We start from the raw sequence: 17428 nt of genomic DNA on the forward strand, positions 1-17428 counted from the left end.
TTGCAAGACACTCTGGTCCAACGACTAGCAGCATCTATGCTGGTGAGGCGAAGACGGATAATGTACCGGCGATCACAGCAGCAACGTTGGAAGATACCTCAAGTTGAACCCAAGACTAAAAGCCTTGAGCTGGCCACCCCATCAAGCAAATCGGAGTCGACTCCTCTCAGACCAAATGTCCCATTAAACAACGAGAAAGTACTTGTGTCGAAGCCAGAAGCAATAACCACGGCGCCATCCCGTTTAACAGCAACTACCATCGACACAAACATCCGCCGACGTGTGTCAGCGCCATCCGGCATATCTAAAGGAAGCACAGCTCCACTGAATGAGCAAAGTCAGTTGCTTATACCACCTCCTCCCAAGGGGGCCAACGTTGGCGAGGATTTTGTCTGCGACTATTGTTGTCTTATTCTCCCGAGCAAGATTGCATTGAACAGAAACGCCTGGGCGTGAGTATCCATATAAATGTCCAATCTCATTCTATAACTATCTCGCGTAGGCGCCGTTGAAACTCTCTGACATGCAAATAGGGATCACGTCAGTAAAGATTTATATCCCTATGTTTGTGTCGTTGACAAGTGCGACGATCCCATCGAAATTTATTCGTCTCGAAAGGAATGGCTTGCCCACATGAGTACACGCCATCTAATGAGATGGTACTGTATTGCCAAACTACATACACAACCTTTAGAATTCGACAGTGAGAACGGATTTATCGAGCACATGAAGATTGGACACCCAGGAAAATTCAAGAACGACCAACTATCGCTTGTTGCAGAGAACAGCTCACGCCCAAAGGATTCTGTGTTTGATGATTGTCCATTCTGCATTGGGACCTCCGATAATCTTGAGGAGCATGTTGCGCTGCATCTTCGTGACCTTGCATTGCGGTCATTGCCGTGGCCAGATGACGACGAGTGTGACTCTCAGCGGGGAGAGTACCTGCACAGCGACAACTCGATATCGGATGAAAATACTCGAAGCACTATTGTAGACTTCATATCAAAATCAGCAAAGTCTAGTATCGTAGGAATTATAGATGGCGATGATGGTCTCGAACTTAACGCAGAGGAGTGGTTAAGTACACGTAGCTATTTTTGCGACCCTGCTAGTCTATACGACTCACCACGTCTGCGAGAACAGCTTTCTGATAAGATCTTGATAAGATTGGCAATCAAAGAATACCGAGGAGTCACAGAACTATCTACTCTAGTAGATAAACTTGAGACTCTCCTCAGCGACGAATATTCACAAGCTGAAAAGGCTGCGCATCTCGAGGAAACTTTCATCATTATACAGCAGCTGAATGAAGATTCGCTAGACCAAGATGACTCTGATGGCCAATCCGACAAGCCCCTCACAGTTCAAGAAGAGATCCTGAGTATTAGTGTTCTGACTCCAAACGTCAGGTGGGACAATATTGACATGGACAACTTGACGCTGAGTGCCTCGCTCAAAGGCCCATGGGGAAAAGATGGAACAGATATCTTCATCAAGATAAAGATTGATATACCTACAGAGTATCCCGAGCTTAAAGCGCCAAAGTTCATCATTGAGAAAAGCTCATCTATACCAGAAGAAACACACAAGAGGCTTGATCAAGAGCTCTATGAAATTGCAGAGCAGTTTGCACAAAAAAAGCAAAATTGTCTGGAGACAATCTTTACCTATCTATTGGGAGAAGTTGATTTCGAATCTGCTACTCCTTTCTCAAAGAATAATCGCGACTCGAGTGACGATACTTCAACAGAAGAGGAGGTCGACATTCCAGAAGGTGGATTGGCGTCTATATTCCAGGAGCTGCCTCCTGCCGATGCGGACCCTGACGAAGGCGTTCCTTCTGTTAACATCGAAACATCACATAAGGCTGTTGAAGTTGCCATTATATGTACACTTTTGACTGAGTACGATGCAGTCTGTCTCATCTTGGACGAAGTCTGGGACAAAAATTACAAACGGAACGAGCGAGACAAAAGTATTTACACAACTGGGCGCGTTGGGAGGCACAATGTCGTGGTTGCTCTCTTGCCCCACACAACAAGATTAACCGCTATATCTACCATAGAGCAGCTCGATTTTCTTGACTCGCAATTAGGGCTCTTTTTACTAGTTGGTATCTGCGGAGGTATACCCAACATTGATGATAGTGAACTAATGCTCGGAGATGTTGTCATCAGCAGCAGGGTTGATGAGTACGACTTTGGCAGAAATTTAAACAGAAACGCCGCCTCGCCTTCTAAGAATTATCAGGTCGTAAAAGGGAAAGTCAAAGATGTTCTGTATGAAGTTTCCCAGTCAAAGTCAAGCGAAATGATGCTGGAGCTAGAAATGCGACGGTTTCTATTTGAACTTCAACGCAAAGACATCGCCAGTGGGGAAATACTAGCCGAACCCGAATACAACTATCCAGAAGCGCTCAAAGATCGCCTGTTTAGCGCACGCTACACTCATAAGCACCGTATCACGGATAACGATTGCAGTGTGTGTAACGGCAATCCTGATGCCATCTGCGAAAACGTTCTCCATTGCATGGAATGTAATGAGTGGCCCGATGCTGTTTGCGACGATGCTCGCAAAGCCTCTTGTCAGGAAATTGGGTGTGACGAAGGACAACTTCTCGTCCGAAATAATCTTCGGGGTGCTCATACGCCAAACATATACTTTGGGAATATTGCATCGGGTGACATCGCCGCGATGAACGGGCTGGAGCGAGACAGGATATCAGAGTGGCAAAATGTTATTGCCTTTGATATGAACAGATTTGATGGCTGGGAAAAGTTACCATGTATCTTCATCAAGGGCATATGCGATTATGCCGATGGCCACAAGGACGACGGCTGGCAGAACTTTGCGGCGGCAACGGCGGCGGCGGCAACAAAAGCTTTATTGGGGGGATACACCAATTAGACGATGACAGCAAAGATGTTAGACGACGGGATTTCATACGACAAGCTAAAATCAGAGTAATGCCGATATTATCCAAGTGAGACGTCGACGAGAGCTAGGGCGGGAGGCGCGAGAACAAGGAGATCTATGTCCCATTTGACCGCTTTGGTAAGCGATGGGAATCTGCAGCTGAAGATTAAAAAATTTATATAAATAGTTGATAGAGAGGGTTTGGTTAAAGCGAAGAGTTACATAAATGATCAACCAGAATTTATTTGTTCTCCTTTAATTCCTAACTTTCATTGTCCGTATAGTCTTATTTCATTTATGATAATAAATATTTGAAACTCTCGAAGTTACTATAAAAGGGGCAAGCTGGTTCTCTCTAAAATTTGTGCATATATAATATAGTATGGTGAATATAAACACCCGTTCAACCAATGCACAAGGCCGGACGTTGTGATGGCCACCAAATCGCTTGCGGAGTAGATATCTCTACTGGCCCGAATCCATTCGGACATTGATTGTGACATATATAACAACCCCACAAGCATACTTTCTCTTTCTGTTTAACTATCTGACGGAACCTATCTTCATATGGCAATCTTGATCACGATTCCAGAAGCGTTCTTGTGGATGCCCTTCATAAATATTTTATCCATGTAATACTCTCATGCCAAAGATTTGTCTCCATCTCACATCACAAAGCTCTTGTGCAACAGGAAGATGAGACTGTTTTGGATACAAGTTGAGACAAATAGAGCGACCAGTAAGCACAATGCAGCAAAGATTTCGATGTCCAGGTGGATTCAACCGTCATGTTGGAGATAAGAAACCCCAATGGTATGACTCAACGCAGCTTCCAATACATCCATTTAGAGCATATGCACAATCTGATCCAATTAAATACTGGTCATGATGCTACTTACATGCATGTGCTTTGCCACGTCAGGCACACACCCTTTCCGACGGATGATGTTTACTGTAGATGGACGTGGGATATTCTGCAGTTGTGTTATGAGCTATATTAAATGCTCAATTGAGTTCTTGAAACTTTGAAACCCAGACAACACATGAAGAAGATGAGGGTAAAAAGGTGCAAAAAAAGAAGTTTGAAGGGTATTGAACCCAACCCGATTCGAACGGATAACCTTCAGGAGATTCCGAGCTGGAATCTGACGCGCTACCGTTGCGCCATGGGTCCTGTTGACTTTAGTTGAGAAAATTCAGTCTGTAAGCCTTTGGTGCTGAGATTGCGCCATTGGCTTGGTCTAGACCAATCTCGTCTACTTCTTCGAAATCGCAGCGAATCACTAACCTATATCTACCGGTATTGGACAGTTCTTTATTGCTCTCTCAGCAGAATTAGGGACTTTATTAGTAATTTGAGGAATCTGAATGAATGGGCAATCATATTTCTCAGGTCTGGTTGAAGCTGATTGTGAGAAAATGTACTCTTTCGGTGAGGAATAAACGGCAAACTTCTCTAGCAATATTAGTTAACATTCAAATTTAAGCCAGTGCATGGTTCTAATGGAGTCATAGAATACCTAGCTTAGATTAGCAAAAAGAGTTGTAAACTCTCCCATCTTGCCATAATCTTCCACCCTTGCGCCCAATAAATGCAACCCAGTGATGATGGTATGCGAGTATTACAGTCTACTTTAGTGCTCTGCATCATCCACAGACATAGACCGGTATGTGTATTCCGTCGTGCAGTCATGTGAAAAGGTGCTGCAATCATTATTGCTGTAAGAGTATGTTCACTCAAAAAAGCAACAGAATTGAAGTTATGAAGAAAGCAAAAAAAAAAAAAAATTTACATGACTGTGAACACATACACACATATTTCGGCGGTACAGCACCTGTGTAATCCAACGCCCAACAACATCCGGACTGCGTGCGATCGGTACCCCAAATTTGCAGAGAGGCTTATGAGTACAAATTTCTCGGTCGGCATTCACAGCGGACCCATGGCGCAACGGTAGCGCGTCAGATTCCAGTTTATTTGGAATCTCCTGAAGGTTATCCGTTCGAATCGGGTTGGGTTCAATGCCCTTCATAATCTTTTTTTTGGCCTTTTTTCTAATTTTGCCTATCTATGCGCATGAAGCAATACTCCTTTGTATTCTTTTCTATCTACTCCGCTGCTTCTGTTGTGAAGTGGGATTCTGAAGATGGTATCTCGCCAGATGGCCTTCCATCTCCAATACTAGTTGATGAATGTGTCACATCATTTCAACAATATCTTAGAAGATAGACATCCCTAACTCACCACAGAGTTACACCAATGGAGATAATATGAAGTAGTCTATTGTCTACTGAAAAGTCTTGCAAGGTAGGTATGATCTAGTTCCCATTCTCAAGCACAGTGTTGGTCGATATCCAGTACCAAGCGTTTCCGTTATAGTCACTGACTTGTCCACCATTCGTGCTGTGTGCGTGCGCAGTGTCCATACAGTCATCAATAATGGCTTCGAAGTTGTTCCAGCAGCTTTGCGGGCTGCAGCCAATGTTGGGCGCAATTCTGGTCTGAGCACTGGTCAAGCCATCTGCCGTCGTGTAAGTTCCATCGCTGCAGGGAGTGTTGTTGCATAGCCAGTCACGGGCAGCCCAGAAGCCATCCCATCGTCCTTGTTTCCAGTTTGTCAGGCCCTGGCTGGAAACAACGCGAACACCACATTGGGGAGCTGCGGCAAGAGTGCCAGGGGCTAAGGCGAGAAGGCCAAGACCGAGGGCTAGAACGGAGGGCATTCTGCAACTGAGGTTAACGTTGGCTTGGTGAACTATAAGTGGAATGATGCTGGCATACCTAGGATATCTTCTGGAAACCTTGTGGTAAGATGGAGAGTTAGAAATTGAGATAAAGCTACGGGAGATTTGAACAAAAAGGACGAGACAAGCATTTATATGTTGAAGGCATGTTGATGACGCTCAAATAAGCTGATATCGTCAGCTCATTTTGACAGATTCTTTCTATGGACTCACGAGATCATGTAACTCAATCGTATATCTAGTTGATCAGAAGCCCGTTTAGTAATATGTAATCAGTTGAATGCATGCACGGGGTCATTCATTTCACTCCGTCGGGGTTTTGCGAGCTTAGAACTGTGCACAAAGCACCACAATTCTCCAGTAATCCGTGAGGGTTGATATGGGTATCTGACAACTGTCAATTGCCATATCATACATTGTTGAGCGGACTGAGCGGATCGGGCGGACTGAGCGGGCTCATCAAGTTGAGCTTGCATGGTTGCTCAGTTCCCACTTTTGGACCATCGGCCCAGTTAATAAGCGCAGAGATACTGACAACTGTCGGTAAGGTTACCATCTGATTTCATGGATGTAAACGACGACGGTGAAAATATTTTTGGGCTTGTGGTACGGTGCTATCCCATCCTGATGAACTAGCAGTTGATGAAGAGAAAGATCAAATTTGGCTATATAAACCACCCTTCCCAGGTCCATTTGTGCAAAATCATATAGCTCAGGAACGTAGTTTTTTGCCATGCATATCTGATTTATAAATTTGATGTAAATCCTGAATAGCTAATTGCCCTTTCATAATAAGTACAGTTTAAATTTGGTGTTGCAAACCTACAGAAGGACTACCGACCTGTATCTCGCAATATTTCCTGAATTCGTCCACGCGTGGGCCTAGGCAGTGGTAGTGCAAAGACCTTTTAGTTATTGTTTTCTCCTTTACAGAGTTTTCGTTGAGTGATAGGTCATTTCTCTGGCCAAAAAGATCATAAGACGTTGTATGCAATATCTCTTTCAATTGGGTCTCGTCAATCGCCTACACTCCGATCCCTGTTAGCCTTGATTACTAGCAGAACCATTTTCATTTAATTTGTAGCTAAGAAGGCCGGATATAGCGCATTAATACTGTAAGCAAACGTAGCTATTCAGATCATGCGATTGTGCTGACACTTTTAAACTGTGGGCTAGAAACGGGCTGCAGGACAGCTGAATTCACATTGGTTTACACGCTCTGGTGATGGATAGTGACAATCATTTAAAAGAGAAATGTATAAACTTCTTTGTAAATATAGTAGAAGCTATCATAGTTTTAGGAACCAAATTATAACTCTTGGGACGGTGTGATTTTACATCTGAGAAGTAGCTGTTTATAGTCGAGATGCTCATCACATCTCAGGGGAAGCTTCACGTAATCACACAGGCTAGTTGGTGAGAGTTTCCGAGCTGCCTATTCTGTGCATGACTGCCTCTTCAGCTGATCTAATAGTATCCATACACTTCTCAATCACAGTAAGCGTACTCCGTACCTGGCATATATCAGTACAGCTGCAAGAGTCAAATTCCAACCTTCATGCGTCCTACCGCTGTAAAAGCACGATGCGATGTGTCATACATAAAGTTTATCAATTTTTTTTATCTGTCCAATTTATACTTAAAGATGGTTGGAAGCGGACAGAGCAGCAGTTGTCAAGCAAAACGAGACTTGATTGGTCTCCGGCTTCATGGTGGCTAGGGATCTTTCTCAAACTAAGACTTGATTCTAGCAAGCAGAGCTATTGCCAAACGAAGCTAAATTCGATTTAGGCGAAAATCTTTACATATTGAATCATTAAATATGATTTGTCTCATTGAGACAAATATTCGGGGCAAAAGTTGACAATTACAATCCGATAGATGCATCGCTTGAACCAAATCACTACAAATGAGTAGAGACTCGAATATCTACAGCAGCCTCATAGTACGAACAGTATAATCAGATCAAAAATGTACACAGAGAGAACCGATAGATCCGAAACTCTCTTGGCAGAGCAGGTAGCTTTCTATATGTTATGTACTTCCATGGCAATAGGTGGTCATCTGTAGCGCTAGTTTTGTGAAGATTGAATACAAATTGGGCCAGTAGCAAGTGTAGAGGTGTTATACTCAAGTAAGTTTTACATCGTTAGGTTCGACTCACCTCTAAACCACATGATCAATGGACCCAAAGGACCAGATAAGTCGAGATCTGTTTTGCTCACTCTAGTAAATAACCGACTAGTATAAGGCAGCTGACACATACGGAGTGCAACGTCAAAAGGCTATCCAGGACATGAATCGATTCCACCAATAGAATTTGCGACTCCATTATCAAGAGTAGCCCTGGACAAGAACTTTATGTCTATCCTAGATCAACAGGCACTGCGTACGAGTACGGAGTAAGCCCTGAAGCAGAGGATTACCACGTGCTCGTATCTCTGACCATGTGGACATGAGTTGGCCCGTCGGTGGAACAAGATAACTAATACTGGATTCCATCTCATCTGCCTCCACAAGCATGGAACTGTTCCGGATAGGCGGTAATTGTAACAAGGTTATTCCATCCCACGAGGAAGATGTACCTGTACTTGGACTCTGATGAGGCGGTGACAGTAGTTCTCACAGGTATCCACCAAAGAATATTCCCCTGGCAAAAACTACAAAGGCCCAAGAATGGTGAGCGGAGAATTTCCATTCCCTTGACAGAGTGAGCCGTGTTGACATCCGTAAGTAATCGTACAGGTACCTTGACGATCTGTGCTACAGAGACCGCACTAGTATACGCTCAGCCGGGAGTTCTGTTCCGTACGACGCATAAATATATTAGGGACGGCCCGGTTATGGCGCTTCCGGATCTCCACTTGACCTGTTGCTGCGGGCGTCGGTTTCGGCGCCGTGATGATGATAATGGCGGTGACAGTCTTAGACAAGCGCTACAATAGCACGGAGTGCAAGCATCAATTGTGCTAGCAGACCGATACAACTGGAAGCGGAATGGTTGTTGCTTAAACCCTTGCGGACAGGGATACGCGTTGGTGATGCTTGTTGCTGCAGGCGTAAGCAGGGGGAGGGATTGATCCTGGACTGTGAGATGCTGGGGGCAGGAAAAAGCCCTTGCTCGCTCATGGATACTCTGCAAGGGACTCCTGTACCTGGATATCCTATGTATCATATGCAGACGCAAGATGCAGAGACATGGCTTAGACACGAGGACATCTGCAAGATGACGCTTTCCAAGACTGCGAGCAAACGTGGTATTATCCTTGCCCTCTCCGATCCTGCGTCATACCGCGTCAATATGAGTTGCCTGGCCAAGCATGGAGAACCGCGGCGGAGCGGCCGTGGGCACAGCCATCTTGGCTTTCGCAGCGAGAACCGAAGATTCGTGATAATAAGCACTCCCAGATTCTTGAAAGGCCATGTAGCTCGATTGAGCCCGGCTCTGTTTTGAGCTTCCGAATCTGATTGGGATCCTGGCGAAAGATCGGCAGCAAAAATAGCCAGGCTGTGAGCATGAACGACTCAATACGACATCAGCAATTGGATAGGACTCACCGTTACACCGACCGCACACGTGGTAGTCTATAATGATACTACAACTAAGTGCTACTGGTCTGATGGTTTCATTGAGTATATTTTTGGTGTCGGTCATATAAATAACAGCGAGGCATTGATAGCAGAGTCGCTTTCGGGAATAAGACTGTACCACCGGTCATTAGAAAGAGTTGATCCCATGCAGGAAACTTTCTTCAGGGCAGCTCAAAGTACCATCCCCTTTCTGAGACGAATGGGAGTGTGAGAAGAGGAATTGTAGAACACAGTACTAGCTAGATCACACTTACAGGCAGCTATTCTTCAACTCGCACGAGACAAACGAGGAATAGTCTTGTCTCACTCTAAAACATGTTAGATTGCGAAATAGTCGGCCCTTTGCCCATTAGCTCTCAAGCATCTAGTATAGCTTCAAGAACCGGCCACATCCTCTCAGCCCGCGGACTCCGCCTGTGGATAATTTACAAACAGCACCTGGGAGCCGAGCGTACATGTGAGTTCTGGACGAGTGCCGGTACCGGGGACCAAGTTTCGTACCCGAAAAAACTCTTATCCCGGACATCTCGGCCCCTTCCACGAACCCCCACACATTCCCCCTTTCCCCGGACTGTCACTTACAACACACCCCGCTTCAGTGCGACTGTGATCATGGCCATGGTTACTCTATTCCACTACACACGTGTGTCCCTCAAAGCCAGGGTGCCTGTAACTGCTCATCAAACAAAGGTAGCATCGTCCTTCAGTTGGCCCCGTCTTACGTCCCCGAATCCGAAGACCCAGGGCTCCTGTGCCCAAGCTTGAGCCCTACGAAATTAGGATTGCAACATGGTATTAGCGTACCTTGTAGTTCTTATCTCTGCATGGAGTAGAACCACTCAGTGGAGAGAAAATCCACAAGTACCAAGAATTCGGTTCAGCAGACATAGCATATTGGCTTAAGTCAGTGCCTTACGTGCCGCATACAACAGTGACCTTTACATGGTGAAGTCTGAACTGCAGAGTCAAGTTTAATGGTGGTTTATCCATTATGAAGCTGAGATTCATGAGAGTGATATACTGGCTGTTGTTGAATCCACAATATCTATCTATCTACATGGCTATACCATTGACACTATAGAACTTCTTAACATACATCCACCTCTGTTCAGGCCCAAGGTTCTGCTGCCAATTGACCAACCTCAACAAAATACAAAAATATAATCACAAAAGACACTGAACTCTCTTATCTCTTCTTACATGTCAATCCAGTTCCATCCAGTTTGCTTGTACATCTACCCCCTGCAAGCCGGGAAACGTTGGTCGTTGTAGAAGGCAGCCGTCTTGTCTCGCTTTCGATCATGCTCTTATAATTAACCAAATCTGCCACAAAAAACGGGCTAAGCAACCCATTCGTGAATTTGCTGGGTCTTCGAGAGTGGAACAGACTTCCAATATGATATTTCCCACAGTCACGATGAATCCCAGGTTGGCTGTCGCATCGACGACCTCTGGCATATCGGCGACCGCTGCCACATAGCCAATGACACTTCCGATAGTAGAGACCATAGAAAAATAGAGTGACATGAACTCGCGAAATGGATCGTTATCCTTATGTTGCTCAACCTTACTTAGACCGCTCTCCATCCAGATCATAGTTTGCAAGTCAGGGGGGAATTTGAAGGTGAGGCCATCAGGTTGGACAGAGCCCACCAAGCTGTTAAAACCTGGAATGTCGTTATTCTGTGCTCCAGGAGCCTCTTCATCTTCGGGACCCGTTTCATCGGTCTCCTTGGAGTTTGCAGCGTCTGAAGCAGAGTATCCGTCTACCAAGGAGACGTCACAGTCCATAGCAAAAGTCCAACACACCTGATCGTCAGGCTTTGATGGCGACATGCAGAGATTTCCACCATCGTAGTTACAGACTTGGTTCTTCTCTTTGGAGACGCTTTCATCGGCGTAGGGGGCTTCTAGAATCGTCCAGTACGCCGATTCTTCTTCCGTATCGTCTGGCCCATGTACAAATTTTGACAAGTCTAGATAAATAGGTTTGCGTATATTCGTAGTAGCGGTTTTATAATCGTTGCCGGTGGTGAAGCTAAAGGAGACCATGGGTTCATTCATCATGAGACAACTCGCTAAATCCAGATCGGAGTTTTCCGACCCATCGAGTGAACGAAACCCGTAATTAATGACACCTTCGAAGGTATTCATTCTCAAATCTCTCATAACTATTGGTTCTTCTAGGTCATTGTGTGTGGCAGTATCACAGAGAAGCGGCTGTGGGTTGGCATTGTGAAGTGCATTGGTAGCTGCCATGCTAGGGATAAAAGAACCCCAGTTCATATTAAAAAGCTCCATGACGCGGATAGAGAAAAGAAAAAAGGATTATAACAGCTTAAGACAGCTAAATGGACTCGGATGGGATGTGTGGCTTGGGAAGGAGAGACGGTGATGATGGTTCGAGGAGTATTCAAGGAACAGTAAGTAAGATGGCGATGTATTGGTAAACAAAAGGGAAATGTCTGGTGCGGGAGGCGACCATTGTTTTATTTACAGATCAAAAACTTAATGTCTTCCTGGCGTAGATATGTAGATATCCAAAACTTTATTATCTCGCCGTTCGTTATACTTTATCCCTCTATGTGTACTAAAATAATATAGTATTAGAAAAATCCAGAGGACTAAAGTATAGGACGCTTCTGCCTTTTCTAAGGGGCCGAGAATGGCAGTTCACATACCGGCTTTTAATGGTCGTGAGAGTACTACATGGAACTTACGCTATTAACACATTTATGTCCAATACAATCAGTAGGAAAACATGGTAACCTGTAGAATTACTCATTGCAAAATCTACATCTATAATCGAATCCGAGCCTCTGCACTGATAACATAAAACAGGGAAAAGAAGAAGCAAAATCTATCAGTAACAACAGAAATAAAACCCTCCCCTCTCTTCACTAACGTACCCTCGCTCAACTTACTCTTTTTGAATACATCCATTCAGCCCAGTGCAAGATTTTGGTTATCGTGTCACACATTTTCCCTTTACCTTCTCAATGGTGTCCATCCTCGACTTGATGCCGTCGCCCAACTTAGCCACTTCATCCCCCTTCATCCCTCGTCGGATGTTCGCCGCCTTGTTGATCTTGGCCACATCCCCAAGCGCAAGCGGACTCAATATGAGATCGAATATAGCCAGTGGTGCGTTATGTGGATCGTCGACAATGGTGTAAATGTCCATTCCGGCATTGCCCGCGGCTCCAATCAAGCCCATAATGACTGCCACATCGGCAAGTTCTGCCACAGAGCCAACAATCTCTCCAACAATCGGGATGAAGAGAAAAATGGCTGTCAAGAACTCAAGAATAAATGCCTTCCTCTTCTCTTCCTCAATTTTGTCTGCGATGCTTTCCACCAAGCCCATCTTCTCTGTGGCAGAGGCAATCATGAAAATCGGCATGCTGAGACTGTCAATCAAGTCGGAGCCTTCGCCAATCCAGCCGTCAAGCTTGAGAGTAGTGATGATGCTATCGATCTGCGGCCCAAGGGTTTCCGCATTTTCGAGGCCCTTCTTTACGATTTCTTTGGGGTTGGCTACATCTGAAGCAGAGTATCCATTGATTAAGGGCACATTGTAGTCAATGCCAGCGGCCCAACACGAGTCGTCTGGTTTAGACGACGGCGCACAGGGATTCCCACGATTATAATTACCAATCTCGGTCTTGTTTTTCGAGATGCCTGTATCCGACTCCATGTCTGCATAAAAGCCGGTTTCGTTGGAAAATGTCCAGTAAACCGACTGCTCATACGGGTCATCCGGCCCATATCCTCGTTTGGAGTAATCTGGTGGACAGGGCTCCGATTCGTTGTATACCTTTGTCCGCAACACTGGGGTTGGAGGACCAAAATCGCCAGAGTGAACATAGTGATAGCAATCATCGTTGAAGCAATAATCACACTCGCTAGGGCGCCTCTGGTTGAGCTTACACGAGTCGCAACAAATCGCAGTCTCGGCAACTTCACACGTGAAGTAATTTGTTCCGTTGGTATTGACCCAATTGCGAAGCGTAGAACCTGCCTGCGCGGCGACTGATTGAGCATACACATTGAATTTGTCGTCATATCCATGAGACATCATGTCCGTATAATTGCTCAAGCTTTGTTTGAGCAGGTGATTGAGCGCAGTCAATGTATAGAGTGTTATACAGTGTTCGGGGATGTTTCCAGTTGCTGCGTCTAACGCTTCCATTGTTTCGTATTCGTCGTTGCATGGTGGCAGAGGATCTGTATATGGGAGATCACCGTCATCGTCGTAGGGATCGAGACTATCATCGGTGTATTCCTGGAGATCAACGGCCCAATCCACTGTGCCGCCAAGGTTGGATGCCTTGTAAAGGGCTGTACGGAAGGCTTTCGATTCATCCGGCATATAGGCCGCCCAATTTGATCCGTAAAATACCATGTATGTGTCACTTTGTGGGTCGTAATCGACGCGAGTATCATTGGAGTCCAGGTCGATGATTTCTTGGAGTTCAGCATTGGAGATGTAGCCGGCAGTCCCTGTGCACTCTCCTGGAGTCGCCGTTGAGTTGGGGCCTTTGAACCTACACAAAGGATCGTTCAAACTCTTCTCGCACGCAGCTCTATTGACCAGGCCAAATGACCGCGCGTAGCTCGAAAGCCCTACAACAACTTTGCGGGCATCCACGCCTGCTTTGGTGACTGTAGTAGCGCTTGTTAGTCACGCAGTTTGCCACTCATTTTGGCATTTGAAAGACTACTTACTCATGGCTAGTGCGTATTTTGTTTCTGTTAAGTTCGCTAAAACACAACGTGTATGTTAGCTGATGCGACACAACCTCAAGGCGACGTGAACTGACCGTGCCCTCGTAAGCAGTTTCCAGAGAGACACCCATCTTGAGCCCAGTGGCTGTCGTAGTCCCATTGTCCTGTAGTCGAGATCAGTACGCACTAGGTCGAAATCATAACACCGATGAAAACCACGAAACTGGCAGCCGACAATGAGTATGGTGTACACACCGTGAAGATCATATGTCATGTATACAATATAGTCAACCACTTTAGCCATGGCCGCGATGGGGAATGACTTTAGATACCAGTAGGAAGCCGGTGCCGCTATGGACAGAGATTTTGACGCAGGCAGCTTGGCTCGAAGCTTTTGGAGGAAAGTGAGGTAGTTGGGTCCATCGGATTTTAGACCGGCTGGAATCCCAGGGATATCAGGCGCCTGTTATCATGTTTCAGTCATCAAAACCTGCTAAACATATTCATCTGCAAAAGAATGGATAGCTTACCCCTGGATACTCCCAATCTATGTCAACGCCATCAAAGCCTTTTTGGTTGAGATATTTAACAATACTATCCACAAACTTGTTGACATGAGTTGGATACATGGCTTGGCGTAGTTTATCGTAAGTTGCAGGCGACGTCGAGAAACCCCAGCCACCAAATGACAGAATTCGTTTCTGAGGAAGCTGGAGGAAATCGTCCAGTTGCTTGTAAGTATCGTTAACAGTCACTTGGAAACTGTTATCGATGGAAGCGAAAGCCCAGTGAGCATGCGTATAATTTGTATCGCGGATGTCCTCAGCTCTGTAATTGAGACAGGGGCGATCCCAATTCCACGACTCGTAATACGCAATATTTAGGAACGAAGAGGGAGGTTTAGCACTGCGAGAGGGTTTCTCCTTTAGCAATTTCATCGACAGGGCAAATATTTGGAGATGACTTACTTATTCTTTATTGCAACGCCGCAGTTGGATATGCAACCGTTCTTCCCTCGCGGCGCTGTTCCAGGATTGCCCTTAGGACCGTCCGCGGGAGTGCAATAATCTGGCGTTATACCGCATTGCCCCCATATGTTACAGCAACTGTTAAGAGGACATGGATTCAAGCTCTCAAGCTTCTGCCTTGGAGAAGGAGGCTTTGTGCCGGGTACAAGTGGACCACACACTGCGTTGCTCACTGGCGCTGGCAACGGAGGAGACCCTTTGCTAAGACAAATTTTTGTACCGATGGGGAGGTTTTTGCAGCCATTCCAGCCCCAGGTGGTCTTGTCGTTGAGCTTATCCAGTTGATCTGTTTTCAGGCCATTGGAAGCGGCAATTCGAAAGCAATCGTCACCAGGCTGGATAGTGTAAGTGGCACAACTGCCATCTGGATGTGGCTTCGGAGTGATGACTGGTAGGCTTCGCTTTGAACAGCAACTCATCTGGCCAGGTCGTAGACCGGTCTGACCCCTGGCTAGACGATGAAGAGCACTTGTATTGCTTGAACCAACCAGTCTGTTGTAGATACAAGGTGTGGAAGCCTTGAATACTTCGATGTCATGAAGTTTTATTGAACGTTCTTCCACATCTTTGACGCAAGTGGCTTGGTTCCATAAACGGATAGCGTTTTGAACAGCAGAAAAATTTCCCTCAGTGTTTACAGCCACCCCAAGAATGTGATCGCCATTGCGGCCTTTATCGCACAGCTGAAGATGTACGTTTTTGGGTGGTTCAATTGAAGGCGTGGCGTTGAGCTGTTCTTGGACAAGACGCAAGACGTTTGGAATCGTCTTGACTTTCTCGATGGCGGGGCCACTATAGATGGCAACGATAGCCCCCTTAACATGACCGACGAGAAAGTTGGTTTCGCAATGTACTGGATTCATGAACTGCTGTTGTAAGAGATTAATTGTGTTTCGCAAGTCGTTCATAGTAGCTGTGCCACTGTCATCACTAATAGACAAGTCAAAGGAAGCCGTGGATTTATCAGCCGTAAAACAGATCGAAGGGCCTAGGTTAACTGGTTCGGTTCCTTCAAATGAAGAATGCATTGGATAAGAAAGACTATCGTTGAGAGTACATGATCTCAGCTTTACCGTGGTGTTTGAGTCTTCCAAGAGCGGGTGGATGGCAAAATCCAACAGGAGTGGCTGCTCGCAGATCCCAACTCGATCAAACGAAGAAAAGACATTCCAATGTTCCGGAGGTCCGTAACAATTGGCAGGACAAGCGCGCAAATGCAAATTCGTTTCGTGGGGAGCGCCGGTAGTTGCCATGCTCAGGGCGTAAGGGCCCAAGAGCATAGCAAGCAGCAAGATACGCATTTGGAGGAATGGAGTGAAGAAAACGGTAATAGGGCGTTGAATGTATTAGGGAATGTGGAGATGAACGAAGAAATAAAAGATACGAAAAGTGGCTATGAGACAATGAGGGTGGTAGAAAGAGAAGGCTGGTGTAGTGTGGTGGCAGTTGAGAAGATGTGCGTGGTTCGTAGGAGCAAGATATGGGTACTTTAGAGATGAATAAATATACAGGTAAATATTTACACTTGGTTTTATGTTTGTGTTCTGAGTGAGTGGCCCACTCCTATAAGGCCCATCAGCAGGGGCTTCACGGTAGCAAATGATCATCACTCTCCAGCATGAGGTCACGTATCCTCCTTTCCCTGTCGTTCTCCCTTATTTGGCAGCGCTGTAGCATCATTTCTTCGTACGTGTGTTTGTAAAGCTTCAACTAGCATGGAATGTGGCCGCATATGGGCATGGGCTTGTCTCGAATCTGTTTGTTCGGGAAAGAATACGACGGACAGGAGTCGTCAACTGTGAATTTGTAGATACCTCACCATTGTCTGAGGCAGCTGTCTGTAAGCATAGACTTGTTTCAAATCTGCTTGTACTAAAGATGAGCAGGCTGAATCGAAGCCGAGAGCTGGGGTCATTGTTTGCGTTCTTTCCTGTGATCGAATCATGAATCATTTGCGGCTTGACATATTAGGCAGCAGTGATAGTCCTGATAGCAATTGATTGCCCAAGAGTCATCAAGAAACGGAAAAAAAAGATTGTCCGTTTATTTGCGTAACAAATTCGTGGTAAAGATTGGCAGCAAAGTGGGAGAGTTGCAAGTACGAGAGATGTTGTCGGTATCAAAAGTTCATAGGTATATGTTTCACAAAATACATGAGTATTAGAGATATGAACTACAAGACATTTGTTTGTCTTGATGAAATTGAGTTGCAGCTTGTTCCCTAAAGCATTCCGTGACTCCATCAGCACATTCACTGTTCTATGTATGCTTGTCATAGCTTTGGTCTTATTCACATCATATACTCACTTGAAAGAAAAGTTGAAGGATCAACTCTAGTTTTTCAGTCAATACAATGGTAGATACATGTAGAGTAACCGGCACGCATAAAAACCCTTCCATATTCCCTGTTCCGTATT

General features: G+C 45.4%; 4 protein-coding genes and 2 non-coding genes across 6 annotated transcripts; 2 read left to right on the forward strand and 4 right to left on the reverse strand.

Annotated features, from left to right (window-relative positions):
• Positions 1–60: 60 nt before the first annotated feature.
• On the forward strand, positions 61–3242 carry M431DRAFT_368353 (hypothetical protein). The gene is made up of 2 exons (XM_024914618.1): positions 61–470; positions 534–3242. Coding segments are annotated over exons 1-2 (2379 nt in total). The 5' UTR covers positions 61–468; the 3' UTR covers positions 2911–3242.
• Positions 3243–4012: 770 nt separating this feature from the next.
• Positions 4013–4093, reverse strand: M431DRAFT_t202. Its single transcript has one exon. It is a non-coding gene; the product is annotated as a tRNA-Trp (tRNA).
• A 763-nt stretch (positions 4094–4856) lies between these two features.
• On the forward strand, positions 4857–4941 carry M431DRAFT_t201. Its single transcript has one exon. It is a non-coding gene; the product is annotated as a tRNA-Trp (tRNA).
• A 297-nt stretch (positions 4942–5238) lies between these two features.
• On the reverse strand, positions 5239–5733 carry M431DRAFT_549911 (hypothetical protein; the record flags this gene model as incomplete). Its single annotated transcript, XM_024921302.1, has 1 exon — positions 5239–5733. The coding sequence occupies exon 1, from the start codon at positions 5641–5643 to the stop codon at positions 5239–5241; it is 405 nt and encodes a 134-aa protein (XP_024767360.1). The 5' UTR covers positions 5644–5733.
• A 4821-nt stretch (positions 5734–10554) lies between these two features.
• M431DRAFT_488356 (hypothetical protein) lies at positions 10555–11541 on the reverse strand (the record flags this gene model as incomplete). Its single annotated transcript, XM_024916555.1, has 1 exon — positions 10555–11541. One exon carries the CDS (start codon positions 11539–11541, stop codon positions 10555–10557), a length of 987 nt encoding a protein of 328 aa, XP_024767361.1.
• Positions 11542–12066: 525 nt separating this feature from the next.
• M431DRAFT_129628 (glycoside hydrolase family 18 protein) lies at positions 12067–16291 on the reverse strand (the record flags this gene model as incomplete). Its single annotated transcript, XM_024912414.1, has 6 exons — positions 12067–13920; positions 13984–14019; positions 14079–14147; positions 14239–14446; positions 14514–14889; positions 14952–16291. The coding sequence occupies 6 exons, from the start codon at positions 16289–16291 to the stop codon at positions 12221–12223; spliced, it is 3729 nt and encodes a 1242-aa protein (XP_024767362.1). The 3' UTR covers positions 12067–12220.
• Positions 16292–17428: the final 1137 nt, after the last annotated feature.

This window comes from Trichoderma harzianum (genome assembly GCF_003025095.1).
Source record: "Trichoderma harzianum CBS 226.95 unplaced genomic scaffold M431scaffold_36, whole genome shotgun sequence".
Lineage (NCBI taxonomy): Eukaryota > Fungi > Ascomycota > Sordariomycetes > Hypocreales > Hypocreaceae > Trichoderma > Trichoderma harzianum.